At 50.9% G+C, this 17750-nt stretch overlaps 1 protein-coding gene across 4 annotated transcripts in view; it reads left to right on the top strand.

Annotated features, from left to right (window-relative positions):
- Positions 1 to 17750, top strand: part of SREBF1 (sterol regulatory element binding transcription factor 1) — a 44621-nt gene that overhangs the window by 20401 nt on the left and 6470 nt on the right. For all 4 annotated transcript variants that reach the window (XM_083474693.1, XM_083474692.1, XM_083474695.1 and 1 more), the window contains exons 6-16: positions 2059 to 2173; positions 2906 to 3102; positions 3787 to 3991; positions 4923 to 5107; positions 6132 to 6393; positions 6864 to 7030; positions 7985 to 8153; positions 9029 to 9137; positions 10865 to 10968; positions 11644 to 11776; positions 12998 to 13148. In XM_083474693.1, the coding sequence (XP_083330819.1) occupies positions 2059 to 2173; positions 2906 to 3102; positions 3787 to 3991; positions 4923 to 5107; positions 6132 to 6393; positions 6864 to 7030; positions 7985 to 8153; positions 9029 to 9137; positions 10865 to 10968; positions 11644 to 11776; positions 12998 to 13148 (1797 nt within the window). The remainder of the gene's footprint in view (positions 1 to 2058; positions 2174 to 2905; positions 3103 to 3786; positions 3992 to 4922; positions 5108 to 6131; positions 6394 to 6863; positions 7031 to 7984; positions 8154 to 9028; positions 9138 to 10864; positions 10969 to 11643; positions 11777 to 12997; positions 13149 to 17750) is intronic.

Raw genomic sequence — 17750 nt, 5'->3', positions numbered from 1 at the left:
TAGCAAGTGCTTTTAACATCTTTGAAAGGTTTTGTTTTAATCTCTTTGAAATATCGATATTAGTATTGTTAGCCGTTACCTTTGCTAGTGGGGGGTTAGTTTTAGGCTTTGTGAAGCTGCCTTAACCCCCTCTTTCTGAATTTGGTTATGGGTTTTCCATTGGCACTTTCACAAGTGCCCATAATACCTGTAACCGCACCTGTAAGAACTTACTCGTTTAATGTGCCGACACCGACACTTTGGAACTCTCTGCCTGTTGATATCAGGCAGGCAACTTCCCAGTATTATTTTTGTCGCCTGTTGAGGACATTCTTATTTAGACAAGCCTACCCAGATGTCTAGAAAGTTTGTAGGAGATCTAAATTGTTTTAGTGTACTCTATGCTATTGCAGTTTTAACCTTCTGTATGTTTTAAAATTTGGTGGTCATTTTTAGCGGTAATTTTTTGGCATCGTATCTTTATAAACCGCTTTGAGGTTTTCTGCAGTCAAGTGGTATATTAACTATAGGAAATAAATAAATAAATGGCCATATATTGAGTCAGTCCATACAGTCCATCTAGTTCAGTATTGTCTGCTCTGACCGGCAGTGACTCCCCAGAGTTTCTTTCCCAGCCCTTCTTGGAGATGCTGGGGGATTGAACCTGGGACCTTCTGGATGCTAAGCATGTGTTTTGCCACTGAGCTATAGTCCCCTGTCTCCAATAGGGGAGCGGGTGGCGCTGTGGTCTAAACCACTGAGCCTCTTGGGCCTGCCGATTAGAAGGTCGGCGGTTTGAATCCCTGTGACGGGGTGAGCTCCCGTTGCTCTGTCCCAGCTCCTGCCCACCTAGCAGTTCAAAAGCACAAAGTGCAAGTAGATAAATAGGTACCGCGCTGGCGGGAAGGTAAACGGCGTTTCTGTGCCCTCTGGTTTCCGTTACGTTGTTCCATTGCGCCAGAAGTGGTTTAGTCCTGCTGGCCACATGACCCGGAAAGCTGTCTGTGAACAAACACCAGTTCCCTCAGCCTGAAAAGTGAGATGAGCACCGCAACCCCAGAGTCGCCTTTGACTGGACTTAACTGTCAGGGGTCCTTTACCGCTAGGTTTTGCTCTCTGTTGGTTCTGGAGCTTAATTTGGGAGGTTCAGCCATATTGGTTGGCATCAGGGCTGGATTTAGAGTAGGTTTGATGAGGCCCTAAGCTACTGAAGGTAATGGGGCCCTTTCTATGTCCAGCTGTCCTTTGTCAACAACAAATTGTTGCTGTTTTTTGTGTTGAATATTTGCCCTGTGGTAATTTATGGACCTAATTGGTATATAAAGCCATCTGCACATGCAGAATGTAGGCACCCTATATATAGAAATGAGCAAAACCAGTGATATTTTAGGGAGCAGGCTAGCAGGCAGGGCCCATTACTTACATCCTAGGAACCTACACAACACAAAACACTGTTGCTGTATGTAGGTTTTATTTTATTTGTTTTTTAACTTACATTTTGGAAATGTACATCCAGTTTTTTCCCCTTTAATTTTTTGGGGGCCCCCAAGAGAGTGGGGCCCTAAGCTATGGCTCGTTTAGCTTATACAAAAATCCGGCACTGATGAAAATGTTTGCAGCAGCCAACTTTCCCTGCATCTGCTATTTGATGCCACACCAGGGGAGAGCCTGGCCAACCCCCTTGGCCACATAATGTCTCCTTCCAAATGTGACAGGGTCTCTTGTCTAGGAAATTGTGGGATTCTCAATCCAACTGGCTGTTTCTGCCCACTCATCCTGGTCCTCCTTCGCTCGGATGATTCCGCTGCCATTTTGGCTTTGGCTTTGGCTCTGAGGCTTTGGCTACCAAAGGGAACGATTCCTCCTCTATAGCTCTGGCCGCTGTGGCAAGCGGTTCTCTGGCGTTGCCCCAGGAAAGAGTTTGTGGCTCGGAGATTCTCCCGCTTGTTGGCCTCGACAGGGCTTGCGCAGGAGAACCTCCCTCCCGGGAAGAGGACAGGTCAAAGAGGAACCCCTCCGAGCCTGTCATTTCCCTCTGCTCACCCTCTAACCGTGCCAACCTTTCCTGTCCGTTGGCAGCTGAACAAGTCGGCCATTTTGCGCAAAGCAATCGACCACATCCGCTTCCTGAAGCAGGCCAACCAGAAGCTGAAGGCCGAGAACATGGCCCTCAAAATGGCGAGCCAGAACAACAGTGAGTTTCGCAGCCTTCTGCACCTTTTTCAGATTAGAAACTGCAAAAGTTTGGACTTTTGGAGGGGAGGGAAGGAAAAAATTGTGAGGGACCCCCAGAACACGTGCTGGATCCTATCAGTACAAGGATCCCAGGTGGTGGTCTCTCATTCATTGGTGGTTTTTAAACAGAGGTTGGGTGGCCATCTGCCAGGGGTTCTTTGCTGTGATTTGTGCATTGCAGGGGGTTGGAATGGATGACCCACCCAGCGCTGCAATTCCATGATTCTGTGACTGTTGCCTAAGGAGCAAAAGCGTGGTTGCCCTGGGGGGAAACGCAAACAGCTGCCCCCTTCCGAATCATTGATGTTTCTTGGGTGGAAGCAGAACTTAATAATAACAATATTATTATTATTATCATATGACTAGATTGCCCCAGCTACTCTGGGCGGCTTCCAGCAAAACATAAAAACACAATAAAACATCAAAAACTTTCCTAAACAAGGCTGCCTTCAGATGTCCTCTAAAAGTCAGATAGTTGTTTATTTCCTTGACATCTGGTGAGAGGGCGTTCCACAGGGCGGGCGCCACTACTGAGAAGGCCCTGTGCCTGGTTCCCTGTAACCTCACTTCTCGCAGTGAGGAAACCACCAGAAGGCCCTCGGAGCTGAACTTGCTTTTGGGTGAAGCGCTTTTCTCTCTGTGGTGCCCATGGATTCTCCTTTTGCTCTTTCCGCCCGTCCTGCTTCTGCAGAGTCCCTGAAGGACCTGGTAGCCACCTGTGGTGGCAACACCCAGGACTCGAAGGAAGGGATCAAGCTAGTGGACACCCTGACGCCACCCCCGTCGGACGCAGGCTCCCCGTTGCGCGGCAGCGGCAGCCCCCTCTCGCTCAGCGGCACCAGTGGGAGCGACTCTGAGCCGGACAGCCCCTTCTATGAGGAGATCAAGGTGTGATCCCGAATGGGAGCAGGAGGTGGTGGAAGGGGGAATGCCTGGGAAGAGACCAGGGGGCTAGGGCTTCACTTCAGCGGAACCATGCAAAATACCATAAGTCCATCTCAATATGAGTTCTGTGAATCAGCTGCATGCCCTTGATCTAAGCCAATATTGCTTCCTCTGATTTCTAGCAGCTTTTCCAGGGCTTTTCCCACTTCCGAGTACCTTGATTTTTGCAAAATATTTGCACTAGGGTTGCAAAATGTTGCATTAGGGTCTTTGCACAGGAACTATCACTGTTCCTGGAAACCCGAGGGGGGACCCCCTCCATCATTTTCTGTGTTTATGCCCCTCTTTCATTCACTGCCTCTTTCCATAAAGAGAACAAAATGCAGAATTGGTTGCAGGCTTGATCACTGTATAGGACAGCTGCATATTCCTGCATTGCAATGTGATCCGCAGGGTTCCTTCCTTCTATGATTCTAAGGGGGAAGGAAATGATTAAAATAAAAAAAAGAGATAGCTTCTCTATCTGACAATTGCTTGTGTATCAAAATTTCAAAATATTTATCATATACACTCCAAAAATATCTAGCTCTAAAAGCAGCTGGAATCCCCCTGGCTGAGAAGGGGGCAACTTGGTCCTCCCTCCACGCTGCCCCCAAACTCATCTGCTGTTGTCTGTGGCTGTTTCAGGTGAAGCAAGAGCATCAGGCGCTCTCGCCAGGCAGCCTGGGGATGCTGGATCGCTCGCGCATGGCCCTGTGCGCCTTCGTCTTCCTCTGCCTCTCCTTCAACCCCCTCTCCTCCCTCCTGGCGGGATCTCACTCGGCCAGCCCTTCGGATATCGATGGCTCCAGCCACTCCGGGCGCACCATTAAGAGCCAGAACGAGGTCGCAGGTGAGTGTGCGGCAGGGTCTTCGCTGGGGGTGAGAACCCGGAGGCCTGTGGGGCTTCTCTATACATCCTGCAGTCTCCTTTCCCCTACAGCGCCATATTTAGGCTTCCAAATCAGCCCTGTTGGAGCAAGCGCTCTCTGTTTGATGCCTGGATGTGGAGACCAAGTGTCCCTATTTTCCAGGAACAGTCCTTGGCTTTATAGAAGCTATCCCAGTTTCTGATTTGATCCCAGAATATCCCACTTTTCCTTAAAGGTAAAGGTAAAGGGACCCCTGACCGTTAGGTCCACTCGTGGACGACTCTGGGGTTGTGGCGCTCATCTCGCTCTATAGGCCAAGGAAGCCGGCGTACAGCTTCCGGGTCATGTGGCCAGCATGACTAAGCCGCTTCTGGCGAACCAGAGCAGCGCACGGAAACGCCGCCATTTACCTTCCTGCCAGAGTGGTACCTATTAATCTACTTGCACTTTGACGTGCTTTCGAACTGCTAGGTGGGCAGGAGCAGGGATCGAACAACGGGAGCTCACCCTGTCGCGGGGATTCGAACTGCCGACCTTCTGATTGGCAAGTCCTAGGCTCTGTGGTTTAACCCATAGTGCCACCCGAGTCCCTCACTTTTCCTTAGGATGTCCCTGTTTCCATGGGAGAAATTTTGGAGGGGACACCTCTATTTTCTTCGGAGAAACGTTGGAGAGCATGAACTTGTGTGTGTGTGTTTGGCCACATTCACAGGAAATGCTTGGAGCGCTGCGATACCACTTCAAACAGCTATGGCTCCGCCCAAGGAATTTTGGGAGCTGTAGTCTGTTGAAGGTGCTGAGAGTTGTGAGGGAGCCCCTATTCCCCTCACAGAGCTACAATTCCCAGAGTTCTCTGTTGTGATGAAGAGAGACGGATTCCTAAACCGCAGTGCCTCGTGTCTTCATCCACAGACACCCCTATCGCCTGGTTCCAGTGGCTTCTCCCCACCTTGGTCTTCTGGCTGATCAACATGCTGGTTGTTTTGGGAGCCTTTGTCCGGCTGTTCATTTATGGCGAGCCCGTCACACGCCCTCATTCAGAGGCTTCCATCCTTTTCTGGAGGCACCGCAAGCAGGCAGACCTCGACTTGGCGCGGGTGAGTGTGCACATCTGTGATTTTCAGCGATTTTCATGGTTTTTCGCTTCCTGCTTTGCCTTGTCTAGCAAAGGTCCTGTGACGGAACTTCCATGGGAGGCCCATTCTGTAAAGCAGTGTTGGTTGTGGTAGGGTTGTGGCACTGGGGACACAGGTTCACGTAATCTGGGGCATTGGCCAGACTTGCTGTTGGCTCTTCTTCAGCTTAGTTTCCTTAGGTCACAGGTTTCCCAAACTTGGGTCTCCTGCTGTGGTTGGACTACGATTCCCATCATCCCAGACCATTGGTCCTGCTTGCTAAGGATGATGGGAGTTGGAGCCTAGGTTCGGGGAAACCCTGCTTTAGGTCATAGGTCGTGAAGTGGTGGGTTGCAAGGCTACACCAGGTGGGTTGCGGCAATGTTGTTGCTGCCATGATGGGTTGTAGCTAAGGCTGACCAAGTCTGGGTTAGGCTCAGGGCTGGATTAAGACCTTTAGAGACCCTAAGCACTTATATACATGGGGGCACCAAAATATTTTACCTAATTCAAAATATAAACACTAATAAACAGTAAAAGAAAATGGTATTTTTTTAGATGAAATGAAACCTACAGTAAGATGGAAAATAATATTTGTTTTTGTATACTTCCGCTTTATTTATCTCCTACTTTTTCTAATTGCAAAGTCCTCAATCAGATCCTCAAAACTAATCCTGTGTGACACATCTGCTTCTATACTTAGCAAAGATAAGCAGGGCTTTCAAGTCCCAAGTTCAGAGGCAAGGCAGGTTCATCTGAAGATCAGTCCGTTACAGAGGTGAATTGGTCCAAAGTTGTTGATAAGAGAGACAGGCACACCTCAACAGGGAAGGGCAGTCCATAAACTGGGAGCCACTGCTAAGAAGACCCTGTCTCAGGCGGCACACCGAGTTGCTCACCCTGGGGCCTTCTAGATGCAAAGCAGCTGCTCCTCCATGTCCTTATAGCCTCTTTGTGCTCCCTCCTTTACAAGCCTTGTCCATTCTCTCCCTCATTTCCTCTTCAGGGAGATTTTGCTCAGGCCTCCCAGAACTTATGGACGGCATTGAAAGCCCTCGGCCGCCCACTCCCGACCTCCAACCTCGACCTGACCTGCAGCCTTTTATGGAACTTGATCCGTCACGTCCTTCAGCGGCTCTGGGTGGGGCGTTGGCTGGCGGGAAGGGCTGGCGGCTTCTTCCGCGACCGGGAGCTCAAGGCTGACGTGCAGAAAAGCGCCTGCGACGCGGCCCTGGTGTACCACAAACTGCATCAGCTGCACATGACAGGTAGGCTTCGAGCAGAGGTCTTCAACCCTTTTGGGTCCACGGCTCCTTGGCTTAAAGTTCCAGGCATGGCCAGACAGTCCCCATCATCCCAGACCACTGGTCCTGTTAGCTAGGGATGATGGGAGTTGAAGTCCCAAAACAGCTGGAGGGCCAAGTCTGGCCATGCTTGGTTTAAACCAGGGGTCAGCAACCTTTTTCAGCTGTGGGTCGGTCCACCATCCCTCAGACCATGTGGTGGGCCGGACTACTTTTTTGGGGGAAATGAACGAATTCCTGTGCCCCACAAATAACCCAGGGATGCATTTTAAATAAAAGGACACATTCTACTCATGTAAAAAACATGCTAGTTCCCGGACCGTCTGCAGGCCGGATTGAAAAGGTGACTGGGCCGCATCCTGCCCCTGGGCCTTAGGTTGCCTACCCCGGTAAACATCTTTGACTAAGGGTTTTGCCTCCTCCTCTTCCCACAGGGAAGCACGTGGCCGGTCACCTCTCAGCAATCAACATGGCACTGAGTGCCGTGAACCTGGCCGAGTGCGCAGGCAACACCATCTCCGTGGCGACGCTGGCCGAGGTCTACGTGGCAGCGGCGCTGCGTGTGAAGACCAGTCTCCATCGCTGTTGTCACTTCCTGGCGGTAAGGCCGTGCGATGTGGGGTGCAGGATATTACCTCAGCTCTTCCATTTGGGCTAAGCTCACCATCAGGTGTAGGGAACTTTGGGCTCTGCAGATGTCGCCGAACCACAGCTCCCATCATGGCTGCCCATTGACCCTGCTTTCTGAGGGTGAGGGGAATTGCAGTCCAACAGCACCTGGAGGGCCAAATTGTTGTTGTTGTTGCTATTTTTCTAGAAAAGAAAAAAAACTTATTGCATTCTCTTTGAATGGCAATGGTGCAAATCTGAGAGGTGCCAGAATTGAGTTCAAGCGAGTTCCAGCTGAAAAAAGCCCCATTATTATTATTATTATTATTATTATTATTATTATTAATACAGTCCTTCATTGCAAGGTATCAGGGCGGTCCGCAGAATAAAATACAAGATAAAAACACAAGCAAATAATGCAAACCAAAACAACAGACACATTTAAAAGGCTGTAGAATATTAATCAGCCAGAGGCCTGGTTGAAAAGGAACGTTTTTGCCGGGCTACTAAAATATATATAATGAAGGCGCCAGGCGAACTTCCCTGGGGCCAGCATTCCACAAACAGGGAGCCCCTGCAGAAAAGGCCCTGTTCTCTTGTGTTGCCACCATCCCGACTTCTCATAGAGGAGGCGCATGAAGAAGGGCCTCAAAATATTGATTGATCGCATTTACTTTGATGCCACATTTCCACAACCAGCTGTGCCCAAAGCAGAATACAGCAAATATTCAAAATATATTATTGTTTTGTTCTTTTCGCAAACCACTTTGAGGGTTGTTGGGTTTTTTTACAGTGAAGTGGCATATAAATTTTATGGGGGAATATTTTTTAAAAACAACCAAGGTTTGCAAGTAGCCACTGGCCACCTTGCAAGTGGTAAGCACAGAATGCTGGGGTCCCCCCCAGGGCTTCCCTGACTGGCTTTCCTTTCCCTTTTGTGGCGCAGCGCTTCTTCCTCAGCAGCGCCAGGCAGGTGTTGCTGTCCCACAGTGGGACCGTCCCGCCTGCCCTCCAGTGGCTCTGCCATCCTGTGGGTCACCGTTTCTTCGTGGACGGAGACTGGGCTGTGAAGAGCTGCCCTCGGGAGAGCATCTACAGCTCCACCAGTAATCCAGGTATGGAGAAGTCGGCTGGTGTGATGTGAGAGGGTGGAGCCCTGGACTTGGGGAGCAGCAGGGAAACCTGGGTTCAAATCCCTGCTTTGCTGAGAAGCTGATGGGCAACTTTCTCTCAGCCTAACCTTCCTCACAAGGTTGTTGTGAGGATCAAATGGGCAGCAGCCCATGACAGACAGGAATCATGGAATCATAGTATGGCCATCTAGTCCAATCCCCTGCAATGCAGGAATCTCAGCTATGCCCAATGACCCACCTGCAGTATAAATTTGAAGCAGTGCCATTTAATCAGCCAAGGCTTTCCGCAAAGAATCCTGGGAGCCGTAGTTTCTTAAGGGTGCCGAGAGTTGTTAGGAGGTCCCTATTCCTCTTGCAGAACTACAACTCCCAGAGTTCCCTATAAGGAAGACAGATTGATTGTTTAGCCAGAATTGTAGCTCTGATCGATAGTAATCCACCTGCTTCACAATCTGTCTCCGGTTCCTTCCAGATGGACTCCCCAGCTCCATCAGCCCTTAACCATTGGCTGTGCTGCCTGGCCCTGATGGGAGTTGTAGTCCAACAACTTCCAGGGGGCGCCATGTTGGCCAAGGGCTTCATGGGAAAGGGTTGTCCTCCAATCTATTTGTTCCCCCCATTGGACCAAGAGGGTATTTCATGGTGTGCTGTCAGGTGGTTGGCTGGCATCCCTCTGTCTCGGGAGACGATGGAGGAGTTCACCTTTGTGAATGAAGTCAAGCTGTTGGAGAGTCACAGCGCCTGCTGTGGCTGTAGAGACCGATACGGGAGAGACATGTTTTGTTGCAGCTGAGGCAGATGAACACTGTCGACCCCATCAGAAAAGGGTGTTCTTTCCCTTTCTCTCCCCTTCGCAGCGGACCCCCTGGCTCAAGTGACCCAGCTGTTCCGTGAGCATTTGCTGGAGAAAGCCCTTTCCTGTGTCTCTAGGCTGGAGAGTGAGGCGCCTGCCAGCCACGACGAGGGGTAAGAGAGGACCGGATTTCGGGTCTTGAAGCCCCTGTACATGTTGCTCTCTCTTGCCTTGGCTCCAACCAGTTCTGGTACCCCCCCCCCCAATTTATAGATGCTGAGTGAGAACATTTAAATGGTGTGTTTAATAATAATAATAATAATAATAATAATAATAATAATAATAATAATAATTTATTTATACCCCACCCATCTGGCTGGGTTTCCCCAGCCACTCTGGGTGGCTTCCAACAAAACACTAAAATACAATAACCTATTAAACATTAAAAGCTTCCCTAAACAGGGCTGCCTTCAGATGTCTTCTAAAAGTTTGGTAGTTTTCTCTCTTTGACATCTGGTGGGAGGGCGTTCCACAGGGCGGGTGCCACTACTGAGAAGGCCCTTTGCCTGGTTCCCTGTAACTTGGCTTCTCACAGTGAGGGAACCGCCAGAAGGCCTTCGGCACTGGACCTCAGTGTCCAGGCAGAACGATGGAGGTAGAGACGCTCCTTTGGGTATACTGGACCGAGGCCGTTCGTACTGATTCTCCTTGTTGCAGATTTGGCCCAATCCCCCTTCAAACTGCCCTGGAGAGGGGATTCCCACCCATCTCACTTGCTCCCAGATTATCCCTTCCTATCCCCTTGGAACGCAGGGAGCTGCCTTATTCTGAATCGGACCACCCAGTATTTGCCCGCAGCTTTGGAGCAGCTTTGAAGGGTTTCGGTCTTTTCCCAGCCCAATCCCAGAGATGCGAGCCATTGAACCGAGAACCTTTCCTGCCCTGAGCCACAGCCCTTTCCTAAGGACAGCTGCATCCATAATTTCCCGCTGAGTCATAGGGCATGCCGCCAGGTTTTATAATCCCCACCGAGAAACGCTAGGTGAGGTCTACAATAGTCCTCTTCCCAGCTGTGATTCCCAGCATACTGCCTCCAACAGGGGAGGGAGAACATAGTTCTTGTGGCTTGTAGAGCCTTATCTTCCACTAAGCAGAGGTCTAGTGGGTTCCTGCCTGCTTCCTGCCATTTGCAGCTGGTTTCCCAAGGGGAAGGGGGCTGTGGGTGCTTGCAGATATGTGGGTGGAAGAGACCTTGATAGAGAATATCTGGGGAGTTCAGTTTTGCAACTCAGTGTTGAAGGGTTTGTTCTTGTTTGGGGAAACCCCAGAACTGGGTGGTGCTGCTGATTTCAAATGGAATTGGTATTTGCAAAAAATGTCAAGGGGAACTTAGTTTTCTTCTGCCCCTGGGACAACGCTGCATCGTGATGCAAAAGCTTCTTGCGGGCAAAATGTGCAAGGAAAGATCCCACCTTCTTCCTAAATTACACAGGCCCCAGACTCTAAAGGAATATTTAGGGCCGAATTCTACTGGACACACAATTCACACAGTCAGGACTTGTGTGAATGGGTTTCTGGAGGAAATGGGAGACACTTGCCTGGTGTAAGGTCCAAACTGGATTGAGATGGGGCCTTGGAGAGGGTCTGGTCCTGATCTTTGGTGGTTGGGCAAGCTTTCAATTTAATGCTTTTTTTTTTTTAAAGTCATTCAATCGCATTAATAGTTTTGTGTCTCGCTTTGGGCCCTTGGAAGCCCTGGATTGGGGTACTGGGAGGGGACGTCCTTTTGGCTGCCCCCTCCCCAACTAGAAGCCCAAACCAGGTTAAATTGCTGGAAACCGGAGCTCTGGCACCAGCGTTCATACCAAAATTCATCCTGGTTTCCTCTGTTTGGCTGCAGGGAGTTTTCTGACGCTCTGGAGTACCTGCATTTCCTCAACAGCTGTGCAGATGCCGTTCCCAGCCCAACGCCGTCCCTCAGCACCAGTCTGGATGCTGCCACAGGTGGGGAGCAACAAGCCAAGAGTTTCCTTAGGCGGGATGGGTCTGGAAGGGAACTGGAGACTTGTGGGACAGGGAGGAGAAGGAAACCAGAGGTTTATGCGGTTAAGTAGAGACGGGAGGACACTTTTGCTGTTGCCAGTGGTGTGGTCTTTCTGTGCAAATCAGGGCATTTTGCAGCGGGCGATTTGCATCAGAACATTTTCTGATTTCCTAGGGCACGCGGGTGGCGCTGTGGGTTAAACCACAGAGCCTAGGACTTGCCGATCAGAAAGTCGGCGGTTCAAATCCCTGCGACAGGGTGAGCTCCTGTTGCTCGGTCCCTGCTCCTGGCAACCTAGCAGTTCGAAAGCACGTCCAAGTGCAAGTAGATAAATAGGTACCGCTCCAGCGGGAAGGTAAACAGCGTTTCCATGCGCTGCTCTGGTTCGCCAGAAGCGGCTTAGTCATGCTGGCCACATGACCCAGAAGCTGTACGCCGGCTCCATCGGCTAGTAAAGCGAGATGAGATGGAGTTGTCAGGTGACTGGCAGCTGGGTATCTCCGCCCCTCCGGTCCAAGGGGTTGAGGGGAAAGCTAAGGATCTGGCCCTCTGAGCCCCCACCCCCCACCTTGTCATAAGAGGTTCAGTGTTTTGGGCAGGATCCGCCTGATGCCATGTCCCTCTCCGTCCTCTAGGCACCGATCCCATAGCCCACTGGTGGGCATCTGTGGTTGCCATGGCGATCCATGGGCTGCAAGGGGATGACGAGGCTGTGGAGCGCCTGTACCCACTGGTGGAATCGATGCCAAGGGCCCTCCAGGCCTCTGAGTAAGTGGGGTGGGGGAAAATATTAACGTGTTGCTGTTGTTTATATCCTACCTTTTTCTCTGTGGAGCTTAGGGTGGCTCTGAGGTCTCCCTGTCCCCATTTTGTCCTAACAACAACCCCTGTGAGGTAGCTCCCCTATGAGAGAGAGAGGGAGACCAGGTCAGCATCATACAATCATAGAGAGAGTTGCAAGGGACCCCTGAGGGTCATCTAGTCCAACCCCCTGCAATGCAGGAATCTCGACTAAAGCATGCATGACAGATGGCCAGCCAACCTCTGCTTTAAAACCTTCAAGGAAGGAGAGCCCACAGTCTCCCAAGGGAAACAGGTCTTACTGTCAGAAAGTTCTTCCTGATGTTTAGTCGGACTCTCCTTCCTTGGAACTTGAATCCACTGGTTCAGATCCTACCCTCTGGAGCAGGAGAAAACAAGCTTGCTTCCTCTTCCATGTGACAGCCCTTGAGATATTTTAAGATGGCTATCATATTTCCTCTAAGTCTCCTCTTGTCCAGGCTAAACATACCCAACTCCCTCAACCGTAAGGCTTGATTTCCAGACCCTTGATCATCTTGGTTGCCCTCCTCTGCACCCGTTCCAGCTTGTCAGCATCCTTCTTAAACTGTGGCCAAGTGGGGATTTGAACCCTGGTCTCCCAGTCCCCAGCCTGACACCCTAACCACTATGCCAGACTGGCCAAAGACAGCAAAATCCTGCAAGGAGCTTGTAAGGAGTGTGATGGCAGCCAGGCTGCTCAGCGACATTGGCAGGGGGCTGAGTGTTGTCTCCTCCTAAAACAAAGGAAGAAGAATCAAAATTGTGCAAAGCTGGGTTTTGCAACCCTCTGTGACGCCTCTGTTGGCTATAGAGAACCTCCAAGTTCAGGGGAAGTCTACCTCTGAGTACTGGTTGCTGCTCTGACGTTCATAAGCTCCGTCTTGGAGCTGGCTCAGCTAACTTCTCTCATTCCAGTCATTATTTTCAGAATGCATTGTTCCACAGTCATAGGGGCTAGGAACTTGAATTTAAGCAAACAAACCCTGAGCTTTTATTATTATTATTATTTAAAGGAAACTGGATTCTGTGGCCAAAGGCAGACCTTGCAGCTTTCCCAGAGCTCTTCAGCCCACACAGAACTCTACTGATATGGGGGGCGGGCAGTTTCGCCCCTCCCCTGAAACGATAGGTTGGCAATTCATCCTGCTTCTCCTTTCTGCGCTGCAGGAATCCTCTTCCTCGCGCGGCGCTGCATACCTTCAAGGCTGCGCGGGTGCTGATGGGCAAGCTCGACTGCAGCTTGGGCCAGTGTGACAGAGCCGGCGACTACTTGCGAGACAGCTTGGCGGGGAACACGCCCCCCAGTGCCATCGACAGAGTGAGTTGTGGTGGGGGCGGGGCCTGGAGGCCTGGGCGGGGCCAAGTGGGAGGCTGGGGTGGTGCTTAAAGGGGTGGGTGGAGCTAATGTGTATTTACTTGCCCCCTGGAGGCGGAGCCTGTTGCTGTACAGGGGGGGGTAACGGCCCAGATCCGGAGGCTGGGATTCTGAATGAGGCTTTGGCGCAAGGCTAGGGGGTGGTGTTTAGTTTGCCTGGAGCAGGCACCCCAAATTCAGCCCTCCAGATGTTTTGGGACTACAATTCCCATCATCCCTGACCACTGGTCCTGTTAGTTGGGGATGATGGGAGTTGTAGTCCCAAAACATCTGGAGGGCCAAGTTTGGGGGTGCCTGGACTGGAGCTTCTGATTTGTCCTGGAGCTAAAATGTTCTGAATGGAGCCTCAAGTTGTGTCCGTGGCTCTTGGCTGGTTGCCCAGGAAAGTGTAAAGACAAGGAAAAGTTTCTTACAGTCCTTTTTTATTTCAGTCTTTACAGAGAGAGGCTATAGAACCCGGCCTCTTGGATAATGTTGTTGTCCCGAGTGAATCTCCACCCTCTGCCTCTCCCACTTCCTCATTCTTCATTCTTACCACCTCCTCTATGTGCCCTCTGTCTTTGAGCTCTTTGCTCTCCTACTTTCAAGGCTCACCGGGTTCTGGGAGGCGGAGGCTCTGGGATGCTTTCTAATGACAACATGTCAGCCCGGTGTTGCTCTGGCTCTCCCGTGATTTCCCAGCTTTCCCCCTCATCTGCCTCTGAGTTGCTCCCTCTCTCAAACCGCTGTTGTGAATCTATACTGTCTTTCTCTTCCTCCTCCTCCTCCCTGGAAGGGTCAGGATGGGCAGGTGGTCTCCACCATTCCTCCTCCTCCTCTGCTCAGCCCCTGACATCTTGTGGCTGAAGAGGAAAAATGTCTCCCCCTCCCCCAATTATCTGGACACCTTCCTTTCTTCAGGTTCAACCCACTTCTTGGACACCTGTAATGGGTATGAGTTACTCGTGCATAAACTGGTGCCTTTCTTGGTTAATTTGCCTTGTTAAAACTTTCTGACTGCACAGCCCCTTCTCATGGTGGCTGCCTCAGTCACTGGCAGAATCCGTCAGTGGGCGTTTCTTGAACCTCTTCCAACATAAAAGTTGTTTGACACCCAGTCTCCTCCTCCTCTCACTGCGCGGGAGTCTTCTGCGCAGGGAAGGCGTGGGTAGCGGAGGACCTGGGCTCTCCTCACTGATGTCCAGTGAAGAGTCCTGGAGCCCTCTCTCCACTCCCCCCGTCTGCCTCCCTTTATCCCCGGTGTTGCGCTGATTGGCTTCCCCCTCTACTGAGCTGTTTCTCCCCCTGCTGCTGGGTCCTTCGCCAGCATCATCTGGGACCCTCCCCTTCGCCTCTCGCTCCGATGTCAGTTCCCTGACAGCACCCTTCCTCCCTGCCCTTCAGTTCCAAAAATTCTGTAACTAAGAAAGAGTACTTGAGTTTTCTTTTTTTCTTTTCCTCCTTCCTCGCAGTTCCCTTTCCTTTAGTGCTGTGTCTTTTTGAGTGTAATCATGGAGGGCAGGGACTCTCTTCTGGTCAGTGACGTTTGCAAGCTGCCCTGGGAGCCTTTGTGTGTCTGAAGAGCAAGATTTGTTCATTTTGAATAAATGAACACCTTGGGGGGGGGGAGACAGTGGCTGAGGTACCTGGGTGATGGAGGTGGCCCAGCAACCCTTTAGCTCCTGCCCTCTGGGTGGAGTTTAGAATCAGAAGAGGTGCTAAGTGGGGAATGGGTTCTGCTTGGAAGACAATGAGTCTTAAGGGGGGCGGTGTGGGTGGTCTGGGACATGAGCAGTTGTCTGTCTTGGTTTTTTTTGCATCTGTGGGGTGAAGGGACTTTCTCAGCACAAGGGCCCATTCCCTTGTGATGAACCTTCTGGGGGCCGCATGCTGAGGCAGTCGGGGGCCAGAGGCAAAAGGGGACAGAGCAGCAGATAGCAGCATACACTAGTTTTCTGTCTATAAGACAAGCTTATTTTATTAAGAAATCTTGCAAAAAAATCAGGGGCGTCTTATACTAGGGTAGTGGAGAGGTGGGACAGGCGATTGGTGGCTGCCACGAGCTGGAGATTGTCAGTGCTGTTTTTGTGGATGGTTGGTTGGTGTGGCAAGGTCTACTGGCTATTGGCGTGCTATTGGCGATGTCCTCTGGCGAGCGTGCAGGCGATTGGGGGGTTTGTTGATGTGTTTGCGATTGTGCGGTTGGCTGTGGCGATGCTGTGGGTGAGCGATTTTCGGCAACCCCTCAAGAAAGCTCAACGCATCTGGGCACTCCCCTCTGAAAATAAACTCAGCAACTGTGGACAATCCTCCTTTAAAGAAACTCAAAAACTATTGGCAATCTCCCCTCGAAAAAGCTCAACATCTCTGGGCAATCTCTCCCCGCTCCCCCAAAAAGCTGAACAACTCTGGGCAATCTCCCCCCATTTTCTCAATTTGGAGTCCCAAAAAATAGAGGCTGTCTTATACAAGGGGGCATGTTATACACGGAAAAATACGGTACCTTTGTACCCATAGACTGGATTCCAGCCACACACAAAATTCTACTGGCTCATCTCTCTCCATCCCAGCATTCAAGGAGCCGTTAGTACAGCCCAGGCAGAAGTCCTCAGGGAGGGCTCAGAGCAGGGTTTCTGTGGGTCTCGACAGGGGCATGTGGTCTGTGGAGGGTCCAAGGGCTAGAGAGCAAGGTTCAAAGGGCCACATTTGGCCCCTGGTCCTGAAGTTCCCCACCTGTCTCTCTCTCTCTCTTTCCAAACATCCTGGTCTCGTTGTTTCTGAAGACAACCTTTCCCCACCTCTGGCGGCTGCGGAAACCGGGAGGCTGTGCAGAGGCGGGGTGGGCGGGCGTTGTGGTGGTGTCGGGGGTGCATTGTAGTTGCATTGCATGTGCAGCCAAAGTGTGCAATGCCCCTCCAGTGCAGCCCTGAGGCCGCTTCTCCCGGCGGAGGGTCATGGCAGCAGCCCAGGGCTTGCGAGAAGAGGCAGGAGCAGGAGATTGACTGGGAAAGACCTTGGGCTGTCACAGAGGGGTTGGACGCAGAGGAATGGTGGGAGGAACCAGCTGGGGAACCCCCAAGGGAAGAAGGCTCAGAGCCTGGGGAGGGGGGGTGGACTTCAGTGAGTGGTCAGAGGGAGAAGACTGGGAAGAGGAGGTGTTAGAAGCTGAAGAGGCAACAGGGCGAAGTGAGTGGGAGGAGTCTGTGGCAGAGAGCAGTTCAGAAGCTGAAGCAGGAGAGGAGAGAGACCAAGAGGCAGAGATGAGTAAGGCTGCTGAAGAGTCCTGGGTGCCTCCCTTTCATGCGACAAGCTCCCCTCCCCACTTGCCTCCCAGAACCAGTAGAGGCATGAAAAGGGCAGAAGAGAAATTAGGGTTACACAGGCACAGTCTCAGATTGCTTGGAGAAAACCCTGGAGAGGAGGGGCTTAGGCAGCTGTGGGGAGGCAGAGATCTTCAGTCTCAGAAACTGCTTCATGGGGGCAAGTCCTACCGGAGATGAGTTGCTCTGCTCATTAGGCCTGACACTCCTTTGCAGATCGTGTTTTTTCTAATAAAGAATCAACTCCAACTTGCACAGTGTGATTTACTGCTGGCTCGCTCCTGTCGTCAGCCCCACACCCTCCACCCACCAACTATCAACCCTTATTGTCTCTCAGTGACTCTTCTTCTTTGGCAGTCCCTCGTAGCCAAGTAAGATTGTCTTCCATAAATATGGTTTTAACAATGAGTCCGTAAGTGATTGTGGAGGCCAATTCTGGATCCTCACGTCCTTCCACAGTGGAGACATAGGTTTCCAGGTGGGAGTTGATCATGGTGTGGATTTGCCAAGCGTGCCTTCCTCTTAGCACATTTCTCCTTCGCGTCCTGAGTTTGAGTGTCTTCAAATCCCGTATTAGCTGCGGCCGGCAAAATTCTTGCAAGGATCTTAGCAAACTGTCTCTTACTAATATCCGAGGTGACCCTTCATGAATCCCAAAATGGTTTTCGGCCTTCTAGGGGGACAGTGGACATGATTTTCACCACTCAACAGCTTTCAGAAAAACGCAGAGAGCAAATCCAACCCCTGTATTTATTGATTTGACTAAGGCTTTCGACACTGTAAATCGCAATGCCCTGTGGACTGTCCTTCTGAAAATTGGCTGCCCAGATAAATTTGTGAACATCATTCGGCTCCTCCATGATAATACGACAGCAACAATCGCAGATAACAATGGCTCTCAAAGTGAACCATTCACAGTGGGATCAGGTGTTAAACAGGGTTGTGTTATTGCCCCAACTCTATTCATTATTTTCATTGCCATGAAATTGAAAAATCTACATAAGACATTCAAAAACCAACAAGCCTGCTATCCCAGCTATCCCAGCCTGGTTAGCCCCCTAAAAACTCTGATACCCCATTTTTAAATACAATATACTCACATAGAGACTACCTTACACTGCGTTTAAAACCAAAAACGCATTTGGATAGAAACTGCTTCTCAGGCGGCTAGTCCTAGTCTTTATAACCCTGTACCTTCTTCCAGAAGGCAGAATCTGGAAGAGATCATTTCCGGGATGCGCACTAT

Source organism: Podarcis liolepis (genome assembly GCF_965112155.1).
Source record: "Podarcis liolepis genome assembly, chromosome: 14".
Lineage (NCBI taxonomy): Eukaryota > Metazoa > Chordata > Lepidosauria > Squamata > Lacertidae > Podarcis > Podarcis liolepis.
The sequence above is the reverse complement of the archived record's forward strand: the minus strand, read 5'-3'. Positions and strand labels throughout refer to the sequence as shown.